The sequence below is a fragment of the Aquarana catesbeiana genome, linkage group LG03 (genome assembly GCF_042186555.1).
Source record: "Aquarana catesbeiana isolate 2022-GZ linkage group LG03, ASM4218655v1, whole genome shotgun sequence".
Classification (NCBI taxonomy): Eukaryota; Metazoa; Chordata; class Amphibia; order Anura; family Ranidae; genus Aquarana; species Aquarana catesbeiana.
The window spans coordinates 436,794,578-436,821,748 of NC_133326.1; the positions used below are offsets into that span (position 1 = coordinate 436,794,578).

General features: G+C 41.9%; 1 protein-coding gene across 2 annotated transcripts in view; it reads left to right on the forward strand.

The window, feature by feature from the left end:
• Positions 1 to 27,171, forward strand: part of STING1 (stimulator of interferon response cGAMP interactor 1) — a 239,718-nt gene that overhangs the window by 44,493 nt on the left and 168,054 nt on the right. For both annotated transcript variants that reach the window (XM_073620792.1, XM_073620793.1), the window contains exon 4: positions 26,602 to 26,710. In XM_073620792.1, coding sequence (XP_073476893.1) covers positions 26,602 to 26,710 — 109 coding nt within the window. The remainder of the gene's footprint in view (positions 1 to 26,601; positions 26,711 to 27,171) is intronic.

Here is a 27,171-nt window from a genome sequence, read left to right on the forward strand (position 1 = left end):
ACCTCTGAGCACAAGTCGCATGTCACAAGTCGGATCAGTTAAGATGCTGATCCGACTTGGATGCGACTGCCATTCAATTCTATGGGCTGGAATCGGACAGAAGTCTGACCAAAGTAGTGCAGGAACCTTTTCCAAAGTCTAACCGACACAAGTCAGACTGGTTACGATGGCTCCCATAGGAAATCATTGATTTTTACATGTCATACGACATATGCTCTCAAAGTCGAAAAGCGCATGTGAACCGGCCCTAAAGCAGTATTAAGCCAAGTTTTACACTGATGCAGTGCTCGCTTTCTCTCCTTCAATTGTGTAAATTTAGGACAGATAAGCGTTCTGCATGCAGTCTCCATTTAGGTCTATGGACCAAAAACATCACACCGTACCGCACTTAAAACACATAGGACTCTGCATATATGTGAATGACCTCCATAGAAATTCATGTTATTTCACTTGTTATGTGATTCCATGCATTCTGGAACACATCAGAAATCGCACAAGTGTGAACCAGGGCTACCAAACAAGAATTTATTATAATGGAGCTCACTAGTTCTTAGATGTAATGGCCGCATTAGTTTTCCTTATTTTTCTTTATTTTCACATGGTGATCCAGCCAGTAAATCTGTTATTTTCATTTATTTTTAACAGACCAAGCTGTTCAGTTTGGTGGCAGTTAGAATGTTGGGACAAACCCTTTACACTGACAGGGAGCGTTTACATTACATTACCCCCCCCCCCACCCAAAAAAAAAGAAAAAACTATTGCCATAATTGCTGAAAACATGTGTTAGCTGGAGTTTGATTTTAGTTTGTCAGTCAAGTCCATCATATCCTGCTAGTGAGGAACATATGTGGCCTCACAATGCAAGATAAACGGGGTGTATCTTAAAGAAATGTACCATCGTCCAAATTAATTGATGGAAATAGTTCAAGAGTATGGGCCCCACCCCAAACTCACCAAAAAGAAAAACGGCAAGTGGACTATTGTGGTACATATACAGGAAATATAGCTAATAATACAAATAACTGATAAAATTTCACAAAATTTTATTCATACAAAAGTATCAAAAGAACAACACAAAAACACATGTAATTAAAAAGGTTCAGATGACATGAAATTTCAACATGTTTTGCGGATTTACCGCTTCATCAGGACAAAACATCTGTAAACATAAATCAAAATACAAAAATAAATACCATATAGGGGGGATTTGTTACACAATTTAGAAAAAGGGGAAGGTGACATAAAGTAGTGGAGCTGCTTACCCGAGCCTCGAGGGGTATATGGCAGCGAGGTAGCCCGGCTGGGTCTCCCCCGGTGATTGAGAAGGGGATGTAAACCAACGGCCAAGGTCTAGATAAGGTGATATAGGAATGAAAGATCATATAATCGATGCAAGTACCCATCATAGAAAATAAAGTGATGAGTGAACCAAAGGTGAAGGGAACATGCCAGGGTGTGGGAACTCGTGTGGGGTGAAGGATGGGGGGGAAAGAAAGAGAACAGTCGGGGAGGAAGGAGGGGGGAAGGGAAAAGGGAGGGGGGAAGGGAAAAAGAAGGGAAAAGAAAGGAAGGAGTGAATGTCAGCGGGGTGTGGAGAAAACTGGGGCGCAGGAGAAAAGGTGGAAATAATCACCAGGGAAGGACAAAAATGGAGGGGGGGGAGTGGGATATAGACCATAAAAGCTCAAAACCAATATGCAATGAAGGTGAAATAGCTAATGATTGTGGAAAACCAAACGTGGAGTGTAGAGATAGTTCCCATTAAAACTATGTGAGAACCAATTAGTGAGTGAGGTCCATGAACCAATGAAAAATCAAGATCTGTGAATCACAAAGTGATAAAGGTGCAAGGCTGAGAGGACTGACATCTACCTAGGTCATACATACCGTGGGGACGGAAAGTATTCAGACCCCCTTCAATTTTTCACTCTTTGTTATATTGCAGCCATTTGCTAAAATCATTTAAGTTCATTTTTTTCCTAATTAATGTACACACAGCACCCCATATTGACAGAAAAACTCAGGTGCTGTCCATTTCTTCTGATCATCCTTAAAATGGTTCTACACCTTCATTTGAGTCCAGCTGTGTTTGATTATACTGATTGGGCTTGATTAGGAAAGCCACACACCTGTCTATATAAGACCTTACAGCTCACAGTGCATGTCAGAGAAAATGAGAATCATGAGGTTAAAGGAACTGCCTGAAGAGCTCAGAGACAGAATTGTGGCAAGGCACAGATCTGGCCAAGGTTACAAAAAAATTCTGCTGCACTTAAGGTTCCTAAGAGCACAGTGGCCTCCATAATCCTTAAATGGAAGACGTTTGGGATGACCAGAACCCTTCCTAGAGCTGGCCGTCTGGCCAAACTGAGCCATCGGGGGAGAAGAGCCTTGGTAAGAGAGGTAAAGAAGAACCCAAAGATCACTGTGGCTGAGCTCCAGAGATGCAGTCAGGAGATGGGAGAAAGTTGTAGAAAGTCAACCATCACTGCAGCCCTCCATCAGTTTGGGCTTTATGGCAGAGTGGCCCGACAGAAGCCTCTCCTCACTGCAAGACACATGAAAGCCTGCATGAAGTTTGCGAAAAAACACCTGAAGGACTCCAAGATGGTGAGAAATAAGATTCTCTGGTCTGATGAGACCAAGATAGAACTTTTTGGCCGTAATTCTAAGCAGTATGTGTGGATAAAACCAGGCACTGCTCATCACCTGTCAAATACAGTCCCAACAGTGAAGCATGGTGGTGGCAGCATCATGCTGTGGGGTGGTTTTCAGCTGCAAGGACAGGACGACTGGTTGCAATCGAGGGAAAGATGAATGCGGCCAAGTACAGGGATATCCTGGACAAAAACCTTCTCCAGAGTGCTCAGGAACTCAGATTGGACCAAAGGTTTACAAGACAATGACCCTAAGCACACAGCTAAAATAACGAAGGAGTGGCTTCACAACAACTCCATGACTCCATGTTCTTGAATGGCCCAGCCAGAGCCCTGACCCAAACCCAATTGAGTATCTCTGGAGAGACCTAAAAATGGTTGTCCACCAACGTTTACCACCCAACCTGACAGAACATTAGAGGATCTGCAAGGAGGAATGGCAGATCCCCAAATCCAGGTAGTATCTGCATCTACGACGCAACTGCGCACATGAAGAGGATTTCTATATTCAATCCGCTGCTTTACGTGAACGACTCCTTTTAAGGGGCTACTGCAAAACTAGTCTTAGGAGAGCCTTTAATAAGGCAGCTGGTCATACCAGAACTTCTCTGCTATACCCCTCCCCACACACCACTAACACTAATACAGTTAAAATTGTTACTCGATATTCTGCACACCGTGAACAACTGAGGAATATTATCTCTAAACATTGGCACCTTCTTGCTGATCACCATGTCCTCAAACACCATGTACGTGATACACCAGAATTGGTGTTTCACAGGGCGAAATCCCTTAGAGACTGCTTGGTGAGCAGTCATTATAAACCCAACTCTGTTGACACTCCTCAACCTTTCGGCACCTATCCATGTGGTCAGTGCTCTTCATGCCCATGGATACTTCCATGCACTTCTCTTAAGTTACCTAATGGAGAATTCTTTACTCCCCATACATTGGCCCAATGTGACACCACTGGGATTATTTACCTTATGCTTTGCACATGTAAAGCATTTTATGTTGGTAAGACCATTAGGGAGTTTAGACAGAGAGTCAACGATCATGTTTATTATTCAACTAACGGCAAACTTACTACCGTTGGTCGCCATATTGGTCTATACCACAAATATAACTCCAAAGCTGTCGAAATCCTTGCACTGGAAGTGGTACCAGCTGACGTGAGGGGAGGTGACCGAGACAAGATACTACTACAAAAAGAAGCCCTTTGGATAGAAAGGCTAAACGCCACTGTCCCTCCAGGCTTGAATGAAGTTAACTCTTTTAAACCGTTCCTTTAACAGATCGGTCATTACCCCCCCTCTATTTAATGTGCAGCTGTCACTTTGAGTCAATTAATCTCCTGCTAGTCACCTAGCTTGCTTTATCTATTATCCATGATTGTATCCCTAACCTGGGACCCTATAATTTGAGGACATTCAATCCTCTTTGCTTTCCCCATCCCCTTCTAATTTCCTATGCATTTCTATGCTCGATTAACTATATTCATATTTCTCATATGATTTTTGTAAACGCTTTTGATGTGTTTATCTTATTTTCAATGCCTTTTGGACTTCTTGCCTTTGACTCTGAGTTGGTATTGCAGTTGACCCCCCCTGGCTCTGTCTATTTTCCCGGCGATTGGTAGGTTCCCTGGTGGTCAGGTGTAGGCTTTCCCTCTGGTACTGCCTCCCTGGCTGCTTGCACTCGCCTCATTGAGGACCTTTTGGTCCCGCCCCCCTGTGCAGGCCTGTGTACGACCTCACAGTGTGCATGCCTCGCCAGGGTATAGCCTAGTGGCTTGGGGGATGCGCGCGCATCAGGTGCGCGTCACCCCTGTTCCGCTGGCCCTGAGACCAGTGCGCAGGGACCCTTGACTCCGTGACGATGTGGGACGCCGACATCGGCGCCTTTCCACGTCACGGGGTTGGAGGGGATTTATACGGCGTGTGATACCGCAACAGGCCCCAGCCAACAGGAGACCCAGACGAACCTGGAACACAGCATCACAGGTGAGCCCTACCTGCACCTACAATTATCTATGTCTGGCCACACTTATGAGGGCGCTAGACCGCTATACCACAATTTACTTTCATGAGTTTATTGAACTGGTTACCAATGATGCCGTTGTCATAATTTCACCCTTTTTAGATCTTGGACATCAATCTCCATGTCCCTACGTGTATCATTTCACATGCTTGATGCAGCCAAACCATACCTATTTAAACCTGTGATGTCTGTGTACCCCCTTGGCTCTACACCTCTGGGCTCTACACACTAATATATGTATGACCTAGGTAGATGTCAGTCCTCTCAGCCTTGCACCTTTATCACTTTGTGATTCACAGATCTTGATTTTTCATTGGTTCATGGACCTCACTCACTAATTGGTTCTCACATAGTTCTAATGGGAACTATCTCTACACCCCACGTTTGGTTTTCCACAATCGTTAGTTATTTCACCTCCATTGCATAGTGGTTTTGAGCTTTCATGGTCTATATCCTACTCCACCCCCCTTTTTTGTCTTTCCCTGGTGATTATTTCCACCTTTTCTCCTGCACCCCAGTTTTCTCCACACCCCGCTGACATTCATTCCTTCCTTTCTTTTCCCTTCTTTTTCCCTTCCCCCTCCCTTTTCCCTTCCCCCCTCCTTCTTTTTTCCCCTCCTTTCCCCCCTTCCTCTTCCCCCCGACTGTTCTCTTTCTTTCGCCCCCATCCTTCATCCCACATGAGTTCCCACACCCTGGCATGTTCCCTTCACCTTTGGTTCACTCATCACTTTATTTTCTATGATGGGTACTTGCATTGATTATATGATCTTTCATTCCTATATCACCTTATCTAGACCTTGGCCGTTGGTTTATATCCCCTTCCCAATCGCCGGGGGAGACCCAGCCGGGCTACCTCGCTGCCATATACCACTCGAGGCTCGGGTAAGCAGCTCCACTACTTTATGTCACCTTCCCCTTTTTCTAAATTGTGTAACAAATCCACCCTATATGGTATTTATTTTTGTATTTTGATTTATATTTACAGATGTTTTGTCCTGATGAAGCGGTAAATCCGTGAAACATGTTGAAATTTCATGTCATCTGAACCTTTTTAATTACATGTGTTTTTGTGTTGTTCTTTTGATACTTTTGTATGAATAAAATTTTGTGAAATTTTATCAGTTATTTGTATTATTAGCTATATTTCCTGTATATGTACCGCAATAGTCCACTTGCCGTTTTTCTTTTTGGTGAGTTTGGGGTGGGGCCCATACTACTGAATTATTTCCTTCATATCCTGCTAGTGCATAACAGTACCCTCTCCATGGATTGACAATGCTGCTTTCCAATGGTGCCCCTGTTGCTCCTCCAGTGGAGTGAAGCCACCCTAACACAGGAAGTGGATTGGCAAGCTACAATATATAAAATTTTTGGTTTTGGGTTTAACACTGCTTTACATGTCTTAGTAGCAAAAGGTTAGACATTTAACACATAGCTCTAGCTTCACATAGCCCAGACAGAAAATATCCATTTTAAATACATGGGGACTCCATCATCAGCCAAACAAGGCCAGTGGTTCCAGCACAGAGACCAAGCTCTCTTCAACAGCTCCAGCTCCCAATCTCATGAATACTAATTTACTGTAAAGGGCACCAAATTGTTGGAGAAAACGATATGCTGCAAATGAGGTAGCTATTATGATGTTTTTGGAGTATTACAGACATAAACTTCCAGATCATGTATGTGGCCATTAGGGATAGGCCGAACACCTCCCTGTTCGGTTCGCATCCAGAACATGCGAACAGGCAAAAAATTTGTTCAAACACGCGAACACCGTTAAAGTCTATGGGACACGAACATGAAAAATCAAAAGTGCTAATTTTAAAGGTTAATATGCAAGTTATTGTCATAAAAAGTGTTTGGGGACCTGGGTCCTGCCCCAGGGGACATGTATCAATGCAAAAAACAGTTTTAAGAACGGCTGTTTTTTCGGGAGCAGTGATTTTAATAATGTTTAAAGTGTAACAATAAAAGTGAAATATTCCTTTAAATTTCATACCTGGGGGTGTCTATAGTATGCCTGTAAAGTAGTGCATGTTTCCTGTGTTTATAACAGTCCGAGAGCAAAATGACATTTCTAAAGGAAAAAAAGTCATTTAAAAATGTTAGCGCTAGTACCAGCTATTAATGAATTGTCGGTCCCGACAATACACATAAAAGTCATTGAAAGTCATTGAAAAAAAAAAATGCGCGGGGATCCCCAAAAATTCCATTACCAGGCCTGTCAGGTCTGGTATGGATATTAAGGGGAACTCCGTGCCAAAATTTTAAAAAATGACGTGGTTTTCCCCCCAAAAATCCATACCAGACCTGGATCCTGTGCTTGTTCCTCGCTGGAGTCGCCAGAGATAATCCATCGCTGGAGATAGAGAATTGGATTACATCGCTGGCGTAGGACCATGGATTTATTGGATTACAGCGCTGGAATCTCTTTTTTATCTTTAATAAAGCACTTGTCCCAAGTCGTCTCCTGTGGATTTTTAACATTTTGACACTTTCTTTTTGTGAAATGGTAGGGGTACAATGTACCCCTTACCAATTCACATGGGGGGGGCCGGGATCTGGGTGTCCCCTTTGTTAAAGGGGGGCTTCCAGATTCCGATAAGCCCCCTGCCTGCAGACCCCCACAACCACCGGGCAAGGGTTGTGGGGATGAGGCCCTTGTCCCCATCAACATGGGGACATCCTCCCCATGTTGAGGGCATGTGGCCTGGTATGGTTCAGGAGGGGGGGCGCTCTCTCGTCCCCCCCTCTTTTCCTGCGGCCTGCAGGTTGCGTGCTCAGATAAGGGTCTGGGGTGGATTTTTGGGGGAACCCCACGCCATTTGTTTTTTAATTTTGGCGCGGAGTTCCCCTTAAAATTCTGGTCTGGTATGGATTTTTGGGGGAACCCCACACCATTTTTTTTTTTTTTAATTTTTCAATGACTTTCAATGACTTTTATGTGTATTGTCGGGACCGACAATTCATTAATAGCCAGTGGTGTGGTGGTAGCACTCTCGCCTAGCAGTAAGAAGGGTCGCTGGTTCGAATCCCAACCACGACACTACCTGCCTGGAGTTTGCATGTTCTCCCTGTGCCTGCGTGGGTTTCCTCCGGGTACTCCGGTTTCCTCCCACACTCCAAAGACATGCTGGTAGGTTAATTGGATCCTGTCTAAATTGTCCCTAGTATGTATGAATGTGAGTTAGGGACCTTAGATTGTAAGCTCCTTGAGGGTAGGGACTGATGTGAATGTACAATGTATATGTAAAGCGCTGCGTAAATTGACGGCGCTATATAAGTACCTGAAATAAATAAATAAATAAAATAAATTAATAGCCGGCACTAGCACTAGCACTTTTAAATTACTTTTTTTTTCCTTTAGAAATGTCATTTTGCTCTCGGACTGATATAAACACGGGAAACATGCGCTACTTTACAGGCATACTATAGACACCCTCCAGATACAAAATTTAAAGGAATATTTCACTTTTATTGTTTCACTTTAACCACTTCAATACAGGGCACTTAGACACCTTCCTGCCCAGACCAATTTTCAGCTTTCAGCGCTGTCGCAGTTTGAATGACAATTGCGCGGTGATGCTACACTGTACCCAAAGTACATTTTTATCATTTTGTTCCAACAAAAAGAGCTTTCTTTTGGAGGTATTTGATCACCTCTGTGGTTTTTATCTTTTGCTAAACAAATAAAAAAAGACCGAAAATTTTGAAAAAAATAAGTTTTGCTTTTGTTTCTGTTAAAAAAAAATTGAAAATCAGATTGAACGAGGCTCCAAAGTCGACAAACAAGCTCGCATTTCATTGTCGATTTTAAGAAGTCTCTCTCCCTTTTTCGATCTGATTTCAGTCAATGCTGAAAATCCAAACTCACAAAACCACGAAGACACAAATGGCAGAAATGACTTTGATTGCTTTTGAACTGATTGCAGGATATGACTTCTTGAATGAGATCCAAAACTCACCTATGCTCTTTTCGGGAACTGTTGACTGAACAAATTTATCGCTTTTTTTTTTTTAATGAATGAGCTGTTCTTCAGTTGTAAGATTTGTAGTTTCGTTGTTTCCCTATCTATATTCATCGCTTGCATGTGATGGGAGGAAATGCTGCAGTGCTGATTGTAGGTCTCTAATAGGGCGTACACACGGTCGGACTTTGTTCGGACATTCCGACAACAAAATCCTAGGATTTTTTCCGACGGATGTTGGCTCAAACTTTTTTTGTCTACACACGGTCGCACATTGTTGTTGGAATTTCCGATCGCCAACCACGCGGTCACGTACACCACGTACGACGAGACTAGAAAAGGCTGGTTCAGAACCAAGCGCGGCACCCTTTGGGCTCCTTTTGCTAATCTCGTGTTAGTAAAAGTTTGGTGACAGACAATTCGCGCTTTTTCAGACTCGTGGCTTTCAGATCGTTTTCTGACGTTCAGTTTGTGCTTGTGGGTTTGTATCTGCTCTTCAGTGCGTGCAGCAAGTTCCGCGTGACTTTAGGTAGTCATTGTATTCTTGTTCGTTCGTTACTGTTTTTCAGGTCGCTCTTCACAGGCCTTGCTGTTCTTCAGTGCGTTCTGTTACTTCGTTCTGAGCAGCCGACCGTTTTCTAGCCATGTTGCGTATACGTACTCCTCGTAGAGTTCGTGCTGTGCGGGGGCTTGGTGTTGGGGTCCTGACCTTGACACAAGTCCAGTCCATGAACAGGGTGGGGAGGAGTTCATGGACCAAGAATTGGTTGCTTCAGCGTGACCAGTTCTCTCATATGCCTTTGATCCGTGAGAATAATCCTGATTATTTCAAGAACTTTCTCAGGATGACGGACCCCGTGTTTCACCGTTTGTTGGCTTCGCTGACCCCCTATATCAGCAGGCAGGATACCTGCATGAGGCAAGCCATCACTCCGGAGCAGAGGTTGGTCGCTACCCTGCGGTATTTGGCGACAGGGAGAAGCCTGCAGGACTTGAAGTTCTCGACAGGCATCTCCCCCCAGGCTCTGGGGATCATTATCCCAGAGACCTGTTCTGCCATCATCCAGGTCCTGCAGAAGGAGTATATGAAGGTAAGATTTTTATCCTTTTATATCACATTTTATTGTATTGAATGTTTGCTAATATATTGTATTTCTTTCCTCATTCCCTAATTACCATGCTTGTAATATGCTGTGAATGTCCCCTTTGTCCTCATGCATGCTGGATTTTTATGTAATTATTATTTTATGTCCTTCATACATATTTACCCTTCACTAACCTCCCCAGCATGGTGTCTCCTGGCCCTATATTCACCTCATGTAGTCACTTAACAATGTATTTTATCAGCTCCATAGTAGTGCTTTACCCCAAACACCCCCTAAAATGTTTGGAAATGTTATTTTTGATTTAAATTCAGGCAGAGTGGCAGAGGCTTTTTTTTGTGGTGTCCCCAAATAATTTTTAGTAACCCTCCCTCCCCCCAACTGCTAAGTCAGCTGATCCCAATTCTCTATCCTCAATCATCTATCTGCTGACTTTGCCAAACCCATACACACTATACCCATCTCTTTTGTGCTCAGATTTATGGATGAATTCCCCAAAGCATGTAGTGCAAGGGCCTGCCTGTATACTTTCCAATGGTACTGTTTAAAGTTTTTGTATCCTATTATTATCTTGATAGGTAATAGCAGAATGTCCAAATGTCCTCAAATGTGTACAGTGTGTATTTATATCTTTGTATTATGACACTTCTTACCTGTCCAGTGGTCTGCCAATAGTGTAACTAAGGAGGGGCTGTTCAAAGTAATACCCATTATTTAGGCATTCATCTCTCAATGAAGTGAAGAGGGTTACCTGTCCAAGATTTACACACACCCCCTATAATGTTAGAAATGGCCCATGAGAGGGGGGAGGGGGAAAACGATAGGTGTACCTTATACTTTGGCGTTGTTAAATTCCCCTTAGTAAATGCTATCTGGAGGTTGCCCCATAATGTTTGTGTATAATCTGCTTGCCATGTTACAGAGTAAAAATAGTAATGTTTATTGTTTTTTCCTTCCACGCCACAGGAATGGCAGACTGTGGCCTCCCACTTTGCCGAGCGGTGGGACTTTCCTAACTTCGGAGGGGCAATTGATGGGAAACATGTCCACATCGTCCCACCACCCAACTCGGGGTCGTACTATTATAATTACAAGGGGTTTAATAGTATAGTGATGTTGGCGGTGGTGTCGGCTAATTACGACTTCTTGTATGTGGACGTGGGGAAGAATGGCCGAATGTCCGATGGTGGAGTCATCGCCCAGACGGAGTTCTACAGGCGTCTCCAGAATGGCAGCTTGGACTTGCCAGCTCCAGAGGACAATGTGGAAGGACTCCCATTTGTGTTCGTTGCTGATGAAGCGTTTGCGCTGGGGGACCACCTGATGCGGCCATTCCCAATGAGGACCCTCACCCCGGAACAGAGGGTTTTTAATTACCGGCTGGCCAGAGCCTGAAGAGTGGTGGAGAACACATTTGGAGTCCTGGCCAGCCGGTTCCGACTATTTCTGACACCCATCCATATGGCGGAGTATAAACTGAACCATATTATACTGGCGTGCTGTGTTCTCCATAACTTTTTAAGGAAACATTCGGCCAACTATGCTGGCTCAGTTGGGCCTGAGGCCGGAATCCTACATCAAACCACACTGACGGCGCTTGAAAGTGGCCGTCCTGGCTTGCCCTCCCTGAGTGCCCGTGATGTCCGGTTACGCTACCTGGAGTTCTTTGCGGGTAGGGGGGCTATCAATATGCCACACAATCTGTGAAGCCTTTTTATAATAAAAAAAAAAAAAGAAATTCTTGGTGGACATTTACTGCTTGTGTTTGTTTTAGCTGACCCTGACAGAAATGTGTTGAGTCCAGAAAATGTCGTGATTGTGTAACCTTATACAAAGCACTGTTGGCTGTTATTTCCTAAATGCAAAAACACATTTCACTACAAGTGCACTTGCAACTGCACTGAAACTGCACTTGCAGTGCAAAGAGGATTTGCCCTTAGGAAATAACCCCCATTTTTGCTGAAAACAGCAATTACATCACCCCAAAAGTATTGTATTGTAGTGTTGAGACAATAATCCACACATTCTTGAGTAAGCAACTTTTTTATACCTGCACAATCACATGTGCATTTACCAAAGGTTTTTAAAACAAACCAACATGTTTGTTGTATAACAATTTTTGCAGTAGCATTATCAAAAATCGAAATGTCCATTTCAGATAAAACAGGCCTGTGTAAAACCAACAAGAAAGACAAAAAACTTGAACTTACAAAGTTCACATTAGGTAAAACCTGAAGGCTATATCAGACATCAGTATTTAGGAACTGGGTTTGATATATCGTTCAGATGGGGAGAAAATCACCCCAGGAAAAGCCAAATTTGGAAGATGCACACCAATTTACGAATGTCAACATGTGCTATCTGCCATCAGGGGGGATCAAGGGACGTGTTTTGGGGGAGCAAGCCCTTCCTCAACGCTACTTTATAATTGAGGAAGAGGTTGCACCCCCAAAACGCGTCCATTGATCTCCCGTGATGGCAGATAGCACATGTTGGCACACTGTGTGCATCCTCCAAATTTGGCTTTTCAAAACATTGCAAAAAGTTTTAAAAGATTGGACCACAATACAAAAAGTGATTTTGTGGGGTTTTAAATTCGCCCCAAAACATCAATGATGTTATTATTTTTTTTAATAACATCATTGATTTTTTGCTGTATGTTTTGCAGTTCTACATTACACCCCATGATCTCCCCGATCAGGATCTGGGCACTTTCTGATGTGAAACGTTCTGGATCCACAACATCACGATCACCTAAAAAGAGAGAAACAAAACAAAAACAGGTATCAAAAATCTGCCACCATCCATCTCTTTTACCTGAGCCTGTGGTCGCAGACACTCACCTGTTGTGGTGCCAATCTCCACCACATCTTCTTCTTCCTCCTGCTCAGCTTGGGTTGGTGGTATTTCACCTTCTTCCAGAGGGGGGGCTCTGGTCTCCTCGGATGAGGGGTGTCCTCCAAGTCTTTTCTCCCCTATGTAAAACAAAAATGGTATAATTAGCACACAGATATTTGATGGCAGAACTATAAATAGGAAACATTGCTTGGAAGTGGGGTACAATTGTCAATTTTAGCCGAGTTCCAAGATGTCTTTTTTTATTGCCCTTTGTCAAGCTGCAATACTTTACCTGTTTAGTACAAGCTTCACAGATGAAGACCCCCCTATAGTATACACTGGAGCACCTGTGTGGCCCCCTAATAAAAATGTTGTTCTGGTGTCCCACACTAGTGCTCCAGTGTCCAGATGTGAAAACAGCTGCTCAGTGTCCTCTCCTTACACACAATCTAGTTTGCATTTCATTCTAGTAACAAACCCATCTACACAAACAACTATTTGGCATCCAAGTAGGCCCTAAAAAATGTGGGAAAATGCATATGGCCTAAACAATGGTGTTTTAGAGGCCGAAAGAAAAATGTTTGATACGAACGAATAATGGGCCCATGAACATTAAAGTTGCCCTTTTAAACGTTACAATTAATAAAAGCATATGGAGCAGCACGAACGCAATAAAGACAGAAAGAATAGGAACACAGCACAACTACTTACTTTTTTGCAGCACTCTCCGGATCTTTCGGTACTGCTCTGGCTCTCTCAATTTCAGGTCCGACCACCGCTTCCTGAGCTGATCTTTCGATCGTCGTACCCCGAAATTCTTCTGCAGACTTTTGATCACTTTCGCCATGATCTTGGCCTTTCGTATATTGGGGTTGGGGTAAGGCCCATACTTTCCGTCGTAGTCGGACTTCTTCATGATGTCGACCATCTCCAACATCTCCCCAAAGGACATATTTGTGGCCTTAAAACGTCTCCTTCTGGATCGGGACGTGTCTGAATCCAGGCTTTCCTCCTCCTCCTCGTTGCTATAATTAGCACGCACCTGCTCTGACTCCGCCATGTGCTCTTCACCCACTGCGCCGAACGAAAAGGGGCGGGGAATAGACTAGAAAGAACGTCAGGGGCGGGCGGAGTTACACGCATGCGTAGTGTGTATAAAGCGTAACACGCGTGCGTATTACGTACGATCTGTGAGCGGAGGAAGGAGCATTGGACGCGCCGATCGTAAGAACGAAGGTAAGAGACAAACTTGTGCCTATACCGCTTCTACATTGAAGCCTATATTGTAACAAGATTAGGAGAGTTTTGTCTGACATTAGGCTTTGTCTTGTGTTGTGTCTTGCAGTGAACATGGATATCTTAGTGAAAGACAATGACTTCATGTCAGTATTCATAGATATCTTAAGGGAGCTGCCCTGTCTGTGGGAGATTAAACACCCCCATTTCAAGAACCAAGCAAAGAGGAAGGCAGCACTGGTGCAATTGTGTGAAATTGTGAAGCAGGTGATCCCCACGGCAGACATCACCTATTTAAAGATTTTCATTGGTGGCCTGAGGAGTACATATCTAAGGGAGCGCAAGAAAGTCCTGGATTCACAGAGATCCGGAGCAGCAGATGACATCTATGTCCCCAGGATGTTGTACTACGACAGGCTGCATTTTCTGGCAGGCCAGACTGAACCCAGGCCATCCCTCTCCAGTCTTCCTTCCACGCTTCCTTCCCCCCCGGCTGAGGCTTCTGACGCCCAACCTGGGCCTTCCAGGCAGCATGTGGAGGAGCCCAGATTGAGCCAGGTATAGCATTCCTCTAAATATTTCTGCTTGTCCAATCAATGATGTTAACTAGATGTTAGTTTGGAGTACTAATTTAGTATTGTGATTGATGAAGCAACAACTAAAACCATGTCCCTTTTTCATACACAGGGAAGTCTCAGCCAGGAGGTGGCCGGGCCGAGCCGGCTCGCTGATCTGCAGGTCCCTCCACCCCCCCTGAAAAGAGAAAGTGGTAGTAGGAGGAGTGCCTTAGCGGAGGCTACCGGAGGACTCTTTTGGAGGGCTACAGAGGTCCTGGGAGCACGACAGACCGTGGAGGAGGACATTGCTGCCGTCATTGCATATAAAATGCAGAGGATGGAGAAGGGCCAACAAGTCATGTGTGAGGCGCTCATATTGGAGGCTCTTAACAAAGGTATGAGGGGCCAAATGACAGCTCAGACACACCTTTGCCATGGTCCTCCTCCTCCTCCTGCAGGTCCTCCTCCTCGTCCTCCCTCTCCTCCAGGTCCTCCCAGTCCTCCTCCAGGTCCTACTCCTCCTCCTGCCACATCTCCAACTGCACAGCCACAGCCGGGAATGAAGCGTGAAAGGAAGACCAGAAAGTGAGGACCCTGGATCCAGGCTCTTAATAAGGGGATGAGGGCCCAAATTACATCTGATACACACCTTTGTGAACTCACACATGGTCCTCCTCCTCCTCCTGCAGGTCCTCCTCCTCCTTCTCCTCCTAGTCCTCCTCCTCCTCCAGGTCCTACTCCTCCTCCTGCCACATCTCCAACAGCAGAGCCACAGCCAGGAAGGAAGCGTGGAAGGAAGACCAGGAAGTGATGGCCCTGGGTTCAGTCTGGTTGGCCAAAAAATGCAGCCTCTTGTGGTACCACAGCCTGGGGATACACATGTCATCTGCTGCTTTCCAGATCTCTGCGAATTCTGGACCAGACTGCCCTCCCTTACATATGGACTCCTCAGGCCACCAATTTTGATGTTCAAGAATTGATGTCTGCCAGTGTTGCCTTCCTCTTTGTTTGGTTCTGATCCCTTAATAAAGGATTTTTGTTTTGAATTATACTCTCCTATGTGTTTTACTTCAAAAATGACAGTTTGTTTGTGAGGATTCAGGTACATTTCAAATATACAAGGTGAAATGAACAAGGGACACCAACACCAAACAATCTCCTGGAGATTAAATAATAAAAGATATCAATGGTGTTGGGGTAACTTGACACACAAAACACACCCAAAAATATTCTGGAGTAAAAATAAAAATAACATTGAACAAAGATCAGCCTTTGAAAAAATCCAAACATTAAATAAAAAAAAAGGCTTAAAATCCCCCAAAAAATTAAATAAAAAAAAAAATTCTGTCAGATGTGACAACTAATAACAATATATTCAGGGAATCCCAATAAAAAAACAAAAATAAAACTTTGTGAGAAGTGTGTGTGAATATGAGCAGCAAAACTACTTCATTCTTGTCACATTATAAAGAAGAAGAGAGTGCGCTGTATTAAACCATTTTTAACATTGCAGCGTGACGAAAGTGCTGTATCCATTGCGAACGCTAAGTTTACCAGTGTTCCGTCTTGGAATTTCTTCTGAGCATGCGTGGCACTTTGTGCGTCGGAACAGGCCACACACGGTCGGAATTGACGCGATCGGATTTTGTTGTCGGAAAATTTTATCTCCTGCTCTCCAAATTTGTGTGTCGGAAAATCCGATGGAAAATGTCCGATGGAGCCCACACACGGTCAGAATTTCCGACAACACGCTCCGATCGGACATTTTCCATCGGAAAATCCGACCGTGTGTACGGGGCATTAGTGTGTCCAGAATTTCAGGGATGATTTTCTTCATGGACAGTAGGAAAGCAGTGGAGGACTTCCTTCAAGACCTTACTTTGCCACAGCGACAGCTTTTCATTAAACAACTTCAGTTTTGATGTTGCAGTTATGATATTTTCCGAAGGTCCTCGAAGACTTAAATTCAGCAAATTTATTTGTCGAATGAATCGGAGAGAACTTGAATCTCCAGCCACCAGATTTCATCACGAAGAGATAATCCAAAGTCTCTTTTTTCAACCTCCAAGAATGAAATCACTTAATTCTTGAGATAAATGAGACGCTTTAACACTTTTCCCCTTGAAAGCCAACGAACATTGGTATGGTACAGCAGGCATTTATAGTCTAAATCCATCACTTGACAGAGTTAAGAGAAAAGTCGAGATTCAAGTGGTTGAGATTTGATGAAGTTTACAAATTGAATAACTTAGTGACAATGATATAAAACAGATTTTCAAACAATACCCTATTGGGATGAACCTATGTGAACAGGCAGGAGGAGGGCAGAGGGGTGACCGCTCTTGTGTCAAGCCACTCCCTTCTGTGCCTCAGCACCACAGGCCAAATGGAGCAATAAGATATAACAATATCCTTGCGTTGATAGAATTATTAACTCTTGAATACTTAAATCCACTTTGTCAGCTAATAGAGTCCTGTTACTAACTGAACAGTCCCTTAGTGGGGATGTGGATATGTTGTAGTCTCTCAGAGAATAAAGAAGCCTTTGGTCTTCAGCTAGCTCTTTTAAAGGAAATACTTGCGATATCCTGGTTATTGGGAGAAGGTGAAGTAGCCTGGTGACACCTTAAATGGCAATTCGTAGCAAAGGGTATTGTGGAAAAGGAGCAATGCTGTTGCTCTACATAAAGTCAGAGTAGCACCAGATCCAGCTAACTTAGGCAAAGGGACAAACAGTGATGTCTGCATGCAGTGTGCAGTCTCTCTGTGATAGAAGAATGGGCAAGTGCCCACTCATCAGTCCCACTTACTCTTGGTAATGGAAGTGGTGTGGGCCTCAGCAATAGGCCTTGATGGAGCCCTGCTCAATGGTACAGCGGTCCAGTGACACACTGCGATTCGGCCCGGCTGGATCTGACCTGGACGTCCGAAGAGCCCCTTCTGGATCGTCGCTGGTCGGACGGAGGTAGCTGGCAATGGATGCTCCTGCACATACACGCGATGACTCTCTCTACAGCACAGGCCATGACTCGGCCACAGCACACACCAACACAGAGTCAATTGCTAGCAGCTTCCAGGCCGGGGTCCCAAGATGGAGATCCCACCTGCTCACAGGCCTTTTATCTCCTCTCCCAGCATCCTGTTCTTCCTCTCCAGCTGGCTGGTATTTGTAGTTCAAACCAGTCCAGCAGAATGGAAATCTTGACTCCATGGACTGCACATCCCAAGATGCTTTGCTTTCCTCATAAAACTCAGTCACTCTATATTCAAGATATGACAACACAGAGTCCAACTGAACACTAGGAGAAACAGTTCCACAGCAGCGATGCTCCACAGTGTCTCTTGACAATGCAGGCAGCATTAGCCAGCTCCTGGCTACATCATATGGAAGAACCAAGGGCAATGTCTTGCTTCTTCCTACCTCTTCGCAACATTCGATTCCTCTAGGTGCATGTTGAAGCTGACCATGCATAAAATAAAAATTAAATAAGTATTTATAAAAAGTTCCTAAAAATAGAGATATTTCTATCAGATAATATAAATTGGTATATATTATAATAACATACAAAACATACATTTCTTTCAATTTACACAGTGAATAAGCTGGCAATAAAAAAAAAGACTTGAAAGTAATCTTTACAGGACAGTGCTTTGTATACATATCACTTGTATAAATCAGTCAGTATAACCATAGTCATCCTATATCTTCCTTTATCAATGTATGTGGTTTTTCTTGTGAAATTTGTTGATTGTTTTTTAAATATAACAAGGATTGACTAATTGAGTACATACAAGGATGGTGGTACAATATTCAAATAGCAATAAAGCCAAACATATTGATTTATGAACAGGATGAGTACATAAGAATGTAAAAATGTAATGAGTAGCGCAACGAATAAACCAATAAAGTATTACATTGAAAGCATTCGAAAATTCCATCAGAAGGAAAAAAGTAAGCTAGTGACTATTGGTTCATTTTGCAAGAGCAGTAATGAGATCAATCTAATAGGTGTATATTAAAAACATAAGAGATAATGTGTTTATAAGTACCACACAATATTAAATGAAAGGTAGAAAACAAAAAATAGGAGTAGATAGAGAGAAAACGGTAGAAAAAAGGGGCAAGGGAATGGGGGGGGGGGGGGGGTAAAAGTGGTGATGCGATCCCAGATGAATAGAAAGTATAGTTCAAGGCAAATAGAGTAAAATTACCAAGGCAATAATGTATGTCTGGAGGTAAACAATGCTTAATGCAAGGAAGCCAAATTTTCTAAAATTTACCAATTTGATCTCTTTCGATTGCTTCCATTTTAGCTTGAATGCAAGCTTTATTAGTTCTGTGTATGGTTTCAGCTAGAATAAAATATTAAATAAAGAAGGCAAAATTGATTCTGTGTGATCCCATCAGGTTTCAGGTTTAATAGGGCTGTAGCAGGATTGAGCAGTATAGGTGTATCAAAGATTTTGGAAGCTAAGTCAAAAACTGCCTTCCAGAATTTTTGGGCAATTGGGCAATCCCACCAAATATGAAGTTGAGTGCCAGACTCTGAGCAGCCGCAAAAATATGCTCCAGGGTAATCAGAAGCATATTTCCATATTCTAGCACAGGGATATGCAATTAAAGGACCTCCAGCTGTTGCAAAACTACAATTCCCATCATGCCACTGCCTCTGGGTGTCATGCTTGTGGCTGTCAGAGTCTTGCAGTTCTGCAACAGCTGGAGGTCCGCTAATTGCATATCCCTGTTCTAGCAGGAACCAAATACCAACAGGTTAGCACCTTAAAGTTAGTTTCCACAGCAACAACATTAGAAGAAGCAGACTTAGTAGTGGACCATATGCTAGACAATTCAGTAGCCTTAAATGAGCGATTAAGGTCTAGTTCCCATTTGAAGACATATGAGGTTGGACCAGTGTTAGTACTAGCTAAAATTTGCTTATAGAGAACCGAAACAAGTCCTCTAGTATGAGGGTCAGAAATACATATGCATTCAAAATGCGACAATTGGTGTAGTTGGGAATTGTAATTGAGATAAGGTTGGAAAATTTTTTTGATTTGCAAATATCAGTTCCGATTGAGGAAGTCAAAATGTATCACACAAAGTAGAAAAAGAATGTATGGAGGAGGCAGATACCAAATTATATAAACGGGATAAATTAGCTGTATTCCATGCTTTCAAAGAATTAGAAGCGATCTAGGCAGGGTAAAAAATAAAAAGCGGGATTTTTAACAAAAGAAAGGAGCGGTAAATGAGGTGATTGAAGGTAAAGAGAAGTTTTGAATCTCTCCCAGATGGATAAAGAATGTTTTGTGATAGGATTGCAAATAAAAGTACGATCAGTTGGTCTTAACCATAACATATTAGATACTGAAATAGGGTCACAGTCAATAGACTCAATTGTTACCCATAAAGGAATTTCTTTGATTGCATGGTATTTTGGTAAATGTGCAAGGTGTGCGTCATGATAGTAAGTAGAAACATTTGGGAGAACGCAGCATTGTGGGAGGCAGAGAGTGGATTTAGAGGTTTGAGGTTTCGTTTTACCCCAGATAAAGGTGATAATTCTGCGCTGTATAAGCCGTAAAAAATTAGATGAAACTGGGATGTGCAAGTCTCTTAAAAGATATAAAAACTTAGGCAATATAGCTATCAGGAAGAGGGTTAGAGGACCATTGTGATAATAATTCAGTAACCTGTTTTAGTAATGGAGAGAAGTTAGCTGAGTATAAGTCAGTTATCTTACGAGTGAGTTGTGTGAGGTGTCCAAGAGAAGGGAAGTGAATCTTTAGCAAGCTGAAGGTGTGAAGGAGGCAAGGAAATGTTGAGTGCAGTCGATTTTTGATAGTTGCTGTAACTGTTAAGCTCGAAATGTGTGCAAAATGGTTTAAGACAGAGAGGAGATTAGGTGCTGTGATATGGGGAGATGACATGAAGAGTAAGATGTCATCTGCAAAAAGATATACTTTATGATGACATCCAGCTAATTCAATACCTTTTATGTTTGGACTAGATCTAATTAAATGGGCCAAAGGTTCAATGGGGAGTGCAAATAGGAAGGGGGAGAGAGGGCATACTTGATGGGTGCCTCTTCCAATAGGGAAAGGGTCCGATTTAAAACCAGCATATTTGATAAATGCATTCGGCTTGTCGTATAAGGATGAAATCCACTTCAAAAAATGCGATCCAAACCCCCATTTTTGAAGAATATATTGTAAATATGGCCATGAAACAGTGTCAAATGCTTTTCTTATATCGAGCGATAAAAAACATAAAGGTAGACATCTGGATTTAGTGACATGGGCAAGTAAAGAAGCTATATGAACATTATCACTTGTCTGGCACGAGGGGATAAACCAAACTTGATCTCGATGAACAAGTTCACCTATTACTTGATTCAAGTGGGTCAAGTATTTTAGTTAAAAGTTTAATGTCAATATTAAGAAACGAAATAGGATGGTAATTTGTCCAAGAGGTTGTATCAGATTGATATTTGGGAAGCATGGAAATTATGGCCAATAAGGATTCTGAACGAAAAGGGTGTCCCCACAACAATGTGTTGGAGGCCTCAGTTAGAATAAGAAATAATATATCAGAAAATTTATTGTAGTAGGAAGTAGAAAATCCATCTGGGCCAGGACGTTTATTACATTTTAAAGGCTTAATAGCTGCGATGACTCCTTTTGCAAGATGGGACACTCAAGTAGTTCACGGTGGGTTTGTGAAAGTGTTGAAAGGGGAATTTGTGAAAAAAGGGCATCAGCAGCAGCATGGTCAAAATTATGACTGGACGAATATAATTTAGCAAGATTTGAGCAGAATGTGTGTAAATTTGTGACAGTTACTTGTGTATGAATCACAGTTTAGTTTGAGTCGCACAGATGTCGTAGGTTTTTGCAGTGAGCATAAGGTTTGAGCTAATAGGGTATCTAGTTTGTTTGCTTTGAGGGAATAAAGGTGTTGTGATTTACGTATTCATTTATCTGCAGAGTCAGTGAGAAACAGGTCGAATTCTAAGCGGGCTCTATCAAGCTTAGCTTTAGTAGAAGGGGAGGGAGAATTTTTGAATGCATCATGACACAGATTGAAGTAATTTTCTAATTTCTGGTGAGGGAGCTTACGCTGGCATTTGAGATATGATGCTTGCCAGATAAGCGTACCTCGAATTACAGGTTTAAGTGAAAGGGGAAAGATCTGCAGAAGTGTTATTAATGAGATTCATTAATGAGAGTCATTGAGCGCATGTTTAATATCTAGACAATGGGACGGATGAGTTAGAATGGAATTATTAATGCACCAAGACAAATCCTGTGATCTCAGGATAGGGGAGGTAATGGTAGTACAAATTGCATATGGTCGGACCAAGTAAAAGGGCATAATAACTGATGAAAACATTTAGTGTGAATCGGAGTAATATGTAAAGCGTTTACGAGCTGGATTGAGCTCACGCCAAGAGTCTAACATGTTATGCTTAGAAATAAGTTGCTGAAATGAAAGCTTAGGGGAACAGGAGGAGGGAGATTTATCCAAGAAGGGAAAAAGAACTTGGTTTGAGTCTCCACATAATATTACTGTACCTAACTTGTCTGAATCAATTACATGAAAAAGATGGGAAAGAAATGATAATGGGTTTTTATTAGGAGCATAATTTGATACAATGTTTAGAGCAACATCAGAAATGTGCCCAATAAGAATGAGGTAGTGGCCTTCAGGATCTTTCATTTCAGATGAATGTACAAATGGGGTTGTACGGTGAATAGCTATAAGAACACCTCGTTGTTTAGTAGCTGCCGAGGCTGTATATACCTGTGGATAAGAGGAGCTGAAAAACTTAAGAGTAGATTGTTCAGTAAAATGGGTCTTCTGTAGGCAAAGAATGTGGATTTTAGACAGTAGGATCGCATACAATTCCGTATGGGGGTAGGAAAAAGGAAAGGTATTGGCTCTCGTTGAGCAGATATTACTAAGATTTGTAAAATAATAAAGAGCGCTAATAACTCAACAGAATGGCGTACTGGGGTAGCGTCAACCGTTCCGCCAGGGGCCAAAGAGCTACCGTCAGAAGCCCACATAATAATGGGGATCTGAGGGTAGCAAACTGGGAGGAGCAAAAACCCCACCAATGGGAACACTGCCAACAATAAAAAGTAATACTTAAATAGAAATGATACCATTGTCCCATTGTCCCAAAAAGTTCCATACCCATCAATGTTGTCATGAGAAAGCATATGAAGAGTAGTGGAAGAGATGGGGTAAGGTGTATAAAAGTAACAAAAACTTCACGGAAAACATTCAAAAAATTAATAATAGCTTGAGGCTATGTAAAGAAATATAGAGAACAACTCGCTGTTGTCAGTGAAAAAAAAAAAATATAGACCAGCAGAAAGGTAAGGAGTTAAACAATAGTAAAAGTTTGCATCGAGTGGAGTTCTAAACTGGTAAGACAAAAAAAAAGTTTACCAAACATCTAGTTAGTTGGAAGTTAAAGATATAAGAATACCTGACATCCAGTCAAACAAAAAGAAAAAAGTCAGTTTATAGAGTCCTCAGGAGTTGGCATAGGAGAAGAAAAACTACCGTGTTTTGATTGCCCCTGGCGACTTTTATTTCCTTTAGCACCAGATGATTTTTGCAAGGAACGGGTAACCATTCGATTTTGTGCGTTGCTATGGTTGAGAGGGCATTCTAGCAGCTGGATGTTTTGTAAAGGAGATTGGAGTTCATCAGCAGAGTGGCAGACATATTTAGATCCTTGGTAAGAGATGCAAATTGAAAAAGGAAAGCCCCATTTATAGGTGATTCGATGTTGCTGTAAGACTTAAAAAAGTGGCTTCAAAGCCCGACACTTAGAGATGAGATAGATCAGCAAAAAGTTGATATGTATGTCTCTGGAAAATCAGTGAATCTTTTGCTCTAGCTGCAGCTAGAAGTTGTTCCTTGGTACGGAAATAGTGAAATTTGCTGATAATATCGTGTGGTGGTTCATCAGCTTTGCGAGGTGTGAGGGCTCTATGAACCCTGTCCATCTCCATTCGTTTAACTGGTATGGAAGGCTGTAGTTCTTGAAATAGGGATAGCATAGTGGCTTGCAAATTAGTGACAGATTCAGGTATTCCACGTATACGGATATTGGAACGCCGGGCCTATTTTCATAATCTTCCAAACGAGATTGAAGGACTAAGTTTTCCTCTTTGAGGTTTTCAAATTCAACTGCATAAGCATGGGTGTTCATCAGCCCGCAGTTCAAGATTTGCAGTGCGTTGACCCAGTTCTCTGATTTCCCTAGTCAGACTGTTTGTAATATGATCTGATGTCTGTTTAAGGGCTTTGTGAAACATTTTTTCAAATTGCCTCAGAAGAGAAGAATGAGCAGGATCTGTAAAAGATGTAGTTTGTATAGATCAGGGGTCTCAAACTGGAGGCACTCCAGCTGTTGCAAAACTACAAGTCCCATAAGGCATTGCAAGACTGACAGTTACAAACATGACTCCCACAGGCAGAGGCATGATGGGACTTGTAGTTTTGCAACATCTGGAGGGCCGCCAGTTTGAGACCCCTGGTATAGATGAATCTGAGTCATATTCCCTCTGAGTGTAAGGTAACAGGAGGAGGGGATGCAGCTAGTGCCTTCCTGTCTGAAGCCTGAGGCAGTGCTTCTTTGTTGTTCTTTGGCTTAATTTTCAGGCGAGAACTCCAAATAACCATCACATTAAGTGGCAGGGGTTATTAGCAGACCGAGTAACATTATTTACTGGGTGAAGCTGAGCCGGGACACGGTATAATATGGCAGAAACATCCCTTCCGGAGCAGAGCTCTAAGCTGGCATGTCTGCTCAGTCAGGCTCCGCCTATGCGCCTCCAATGTATGTGTTGTTTTTTTTTTTTTTAAACGAACTAATTAGAGCAGAATTGTTAGTAATGTTCTGAAACCACCACTGACAACGGATAGCAAGTTCTGGCTATAGCTCTTCATACTTCCAGTTTGGATCTATAGGACTGATTTTGTAATATACTTTGCCACAAGTGAAACCACTCATTACCCATCTAAACTAATGCTACAGTTACAATCTGTGTAGTTTCTTGTGTAAAAGAATGGTGGGAATAGCATCTTGTTAACTTTACAATGCTCAAACTTCATAATATTTCAATGGACATACACAAACTACACATGCACTTATTTGGATGACTTGTGGGGCAATTTTAATGTTGATGAAGTATTCACAACAGTCTCATTGTGAGGAATATAGTCCTACTTCAGAAAATTTGTCCACTGATTATGTAACCATTGAGGCCACAATATGGTCTTAAGGATATACATAGAGGATAAAATCACAAAGTAAAATCTGCTGTATAATTGCTATACTCAAATATTAGCATAGGCATTGGTGTATATTTCATCAGGAAAATAGATTATGATTTTATTCACAGTGATAAAACTATTACACATCTGGAAAAGAAAGGTCCATTGTAATGAAAAAGTTGTATGTTGCACGCTCCATTGATAACATACGTACTGGTTGTTTCTCACATTTGATAGATGCAAACTGGAATCAAGTACAGATAAAACAAATATTTGTTATCTATTGCCAGGGGTGATTCCAGTGCACTCGTAACTATCCTGCTTTAAATGGTCCGTTTATAAGGCCACATAATTTGATTTAGGATGGCTATGGTTACACTGAGTGGTTTACACAAGTGATATACTGTATATACAAAATGCTGTGCTGGAAATAAACTTTTAAGTGGTTTTAAGTGTTTGTCAGCTTATTCTCTGTGTGAATAGAATTAAATATATTTTTGTATGTTGTGGACTGTATAGTTGTGGTCTATCAAAGTACTGTGAAATTAAACATAGTATTGATTAGACACTTTCCCCTCGATTTCAGTGGAAAAAATAACCAATTTGAGGAAAAACGTAAAATACACTGACCTTAAACCCCAGCTTCTGGCACTCTGGGGTAAAGCTACTGGGCCTTTTTCAGGGTTCTTGGAAAGCTCAAAATACCAAGAGTGCACTTCTGCACAGTGTTGGAGCATCTTTTCATTAGATTTTGATATCCTCCGCCTTACCTGGATCCAAAGGTGACACTCCGTTCTAGGCAAGCTTGCCACAAGTCAGCGTTGTTAGAATTTTCTTTGCGTTTTGCTTTTGTTTCATTTTTTCCGGTGGTGGGAGTACAAGGTTTGCTTTACTTCTTTAAGACATTACTTTTCCAGGACAAAGATCTACTTAATAGATTCCAATGTCTAGGCTGATGTTTAGCGTAATGAAAATTATTGTCTATAGCTTTAGTGACCTAACACACCTGAAAAGAAGCATGTCCTATGTTCTGCCGGCAGTTGTAACCTGTAGAAATCTTTTGTGCAGGATGTCCAGTCCTCACACTGCTGCTGAAATTCTGGTATGCATTGGTTAATAGCTCTGATGAAGCTGCAATGAACAAGCTCCCAATGAAGACCCACCCCTGCTCCATTGTGAAAAGTTAATTCTTCGATTACACTACATGCAACTTGATCTATAAATGGGGGAGAAAATCCTGTGACTCATCAGACTCCCCCCATTCACAGATCTTGTTACATGCAGTGTACACTATGAAGCAACTTTTCCCATTGGAGGAGGAAGGAGGAGGGGGCAGGTATTTATATTTTCTTTTTACACTTTATATTATATACTTATATCTATTCAATAATATATGTCCAAATCATCAATTAATTTGGGAACAATTCTTTGAAAACAAGAGGCCATCCTAAAACACACATTTCTTCTGTTCTGTAGACCTAAATAAGGTCATAATAAATAAACAATAAAGTTTAAGGTCTTCTGTCTAGAGCCAATGATTAATAGACTCCCTATTCAAATGTAAAAAGCAGGCATAGGTATGGCAACTTAATAAGATAAGGCATAGGTGTGGCAACTTTTTATTTATGTACAATGTGTCTGATTCTAAATTAATGTAATTTACCAGAGTGAATTTCTTTTGAGTTTCTGGATGAGATGAGAGTCAACCCTCTAGCACCTTGGAAAGTATCTATCACTATGGGAAGAGGAAGAACACTAATTCCACCTATGCATTCACTCCCTTCATTTTCTCAGTCTCAGCAGTGTGTTGTTATGGGAATGTTTAACTTGCTGATGGAGCAGATAATGCTTACATACAGGATATCCAAGAATGTAAAAGCATTGAACATTTTTTCTCCCAAGGGCCCAACACCTGCAGCTATTTCTGAAATCACAGAAAAAAGACACCTGAATGTTGGTCATGGGCTTGCATGGTCCTATTATGTTGGCTACCTCAAATTTGTTCTTCCAGGTAGGAAACTGTTTTTTTTTTTGTTTTTTTTTAATACTGTACTTCATCACAAATTCATTTAGCAAAGCTGTAAAAGTTCCAGGTATCCAGTTTTCAGATCTAACCTTTCAATAGAGATAGTAGTGACCACACAACATACAAATAATCATAGGTTCAGAATATGTGGTCATGCACTCTTCAGAATAAAGTGAGTATGTAAAGGGTATACTGATGAAAGTAATGATCAGCTGCATAGAACCAGATTTTACCAACAGCTAGTGACTACTATAACTGCCCAAATACACCAAATATTGGAAAAATGTGTGTATTTGTTTGTCAGCTATGAATGTTTAAATATTTTTTGAAGAGTGGAAATAAATACCTGCCCACCATTTCTGGTAAGTCCTACTGCTTTTTTTGTGGATGTATTTATGACAGTTCTAGGAGGTTAGGTTGTAGAACAGTTACATTTGGTTGACAAT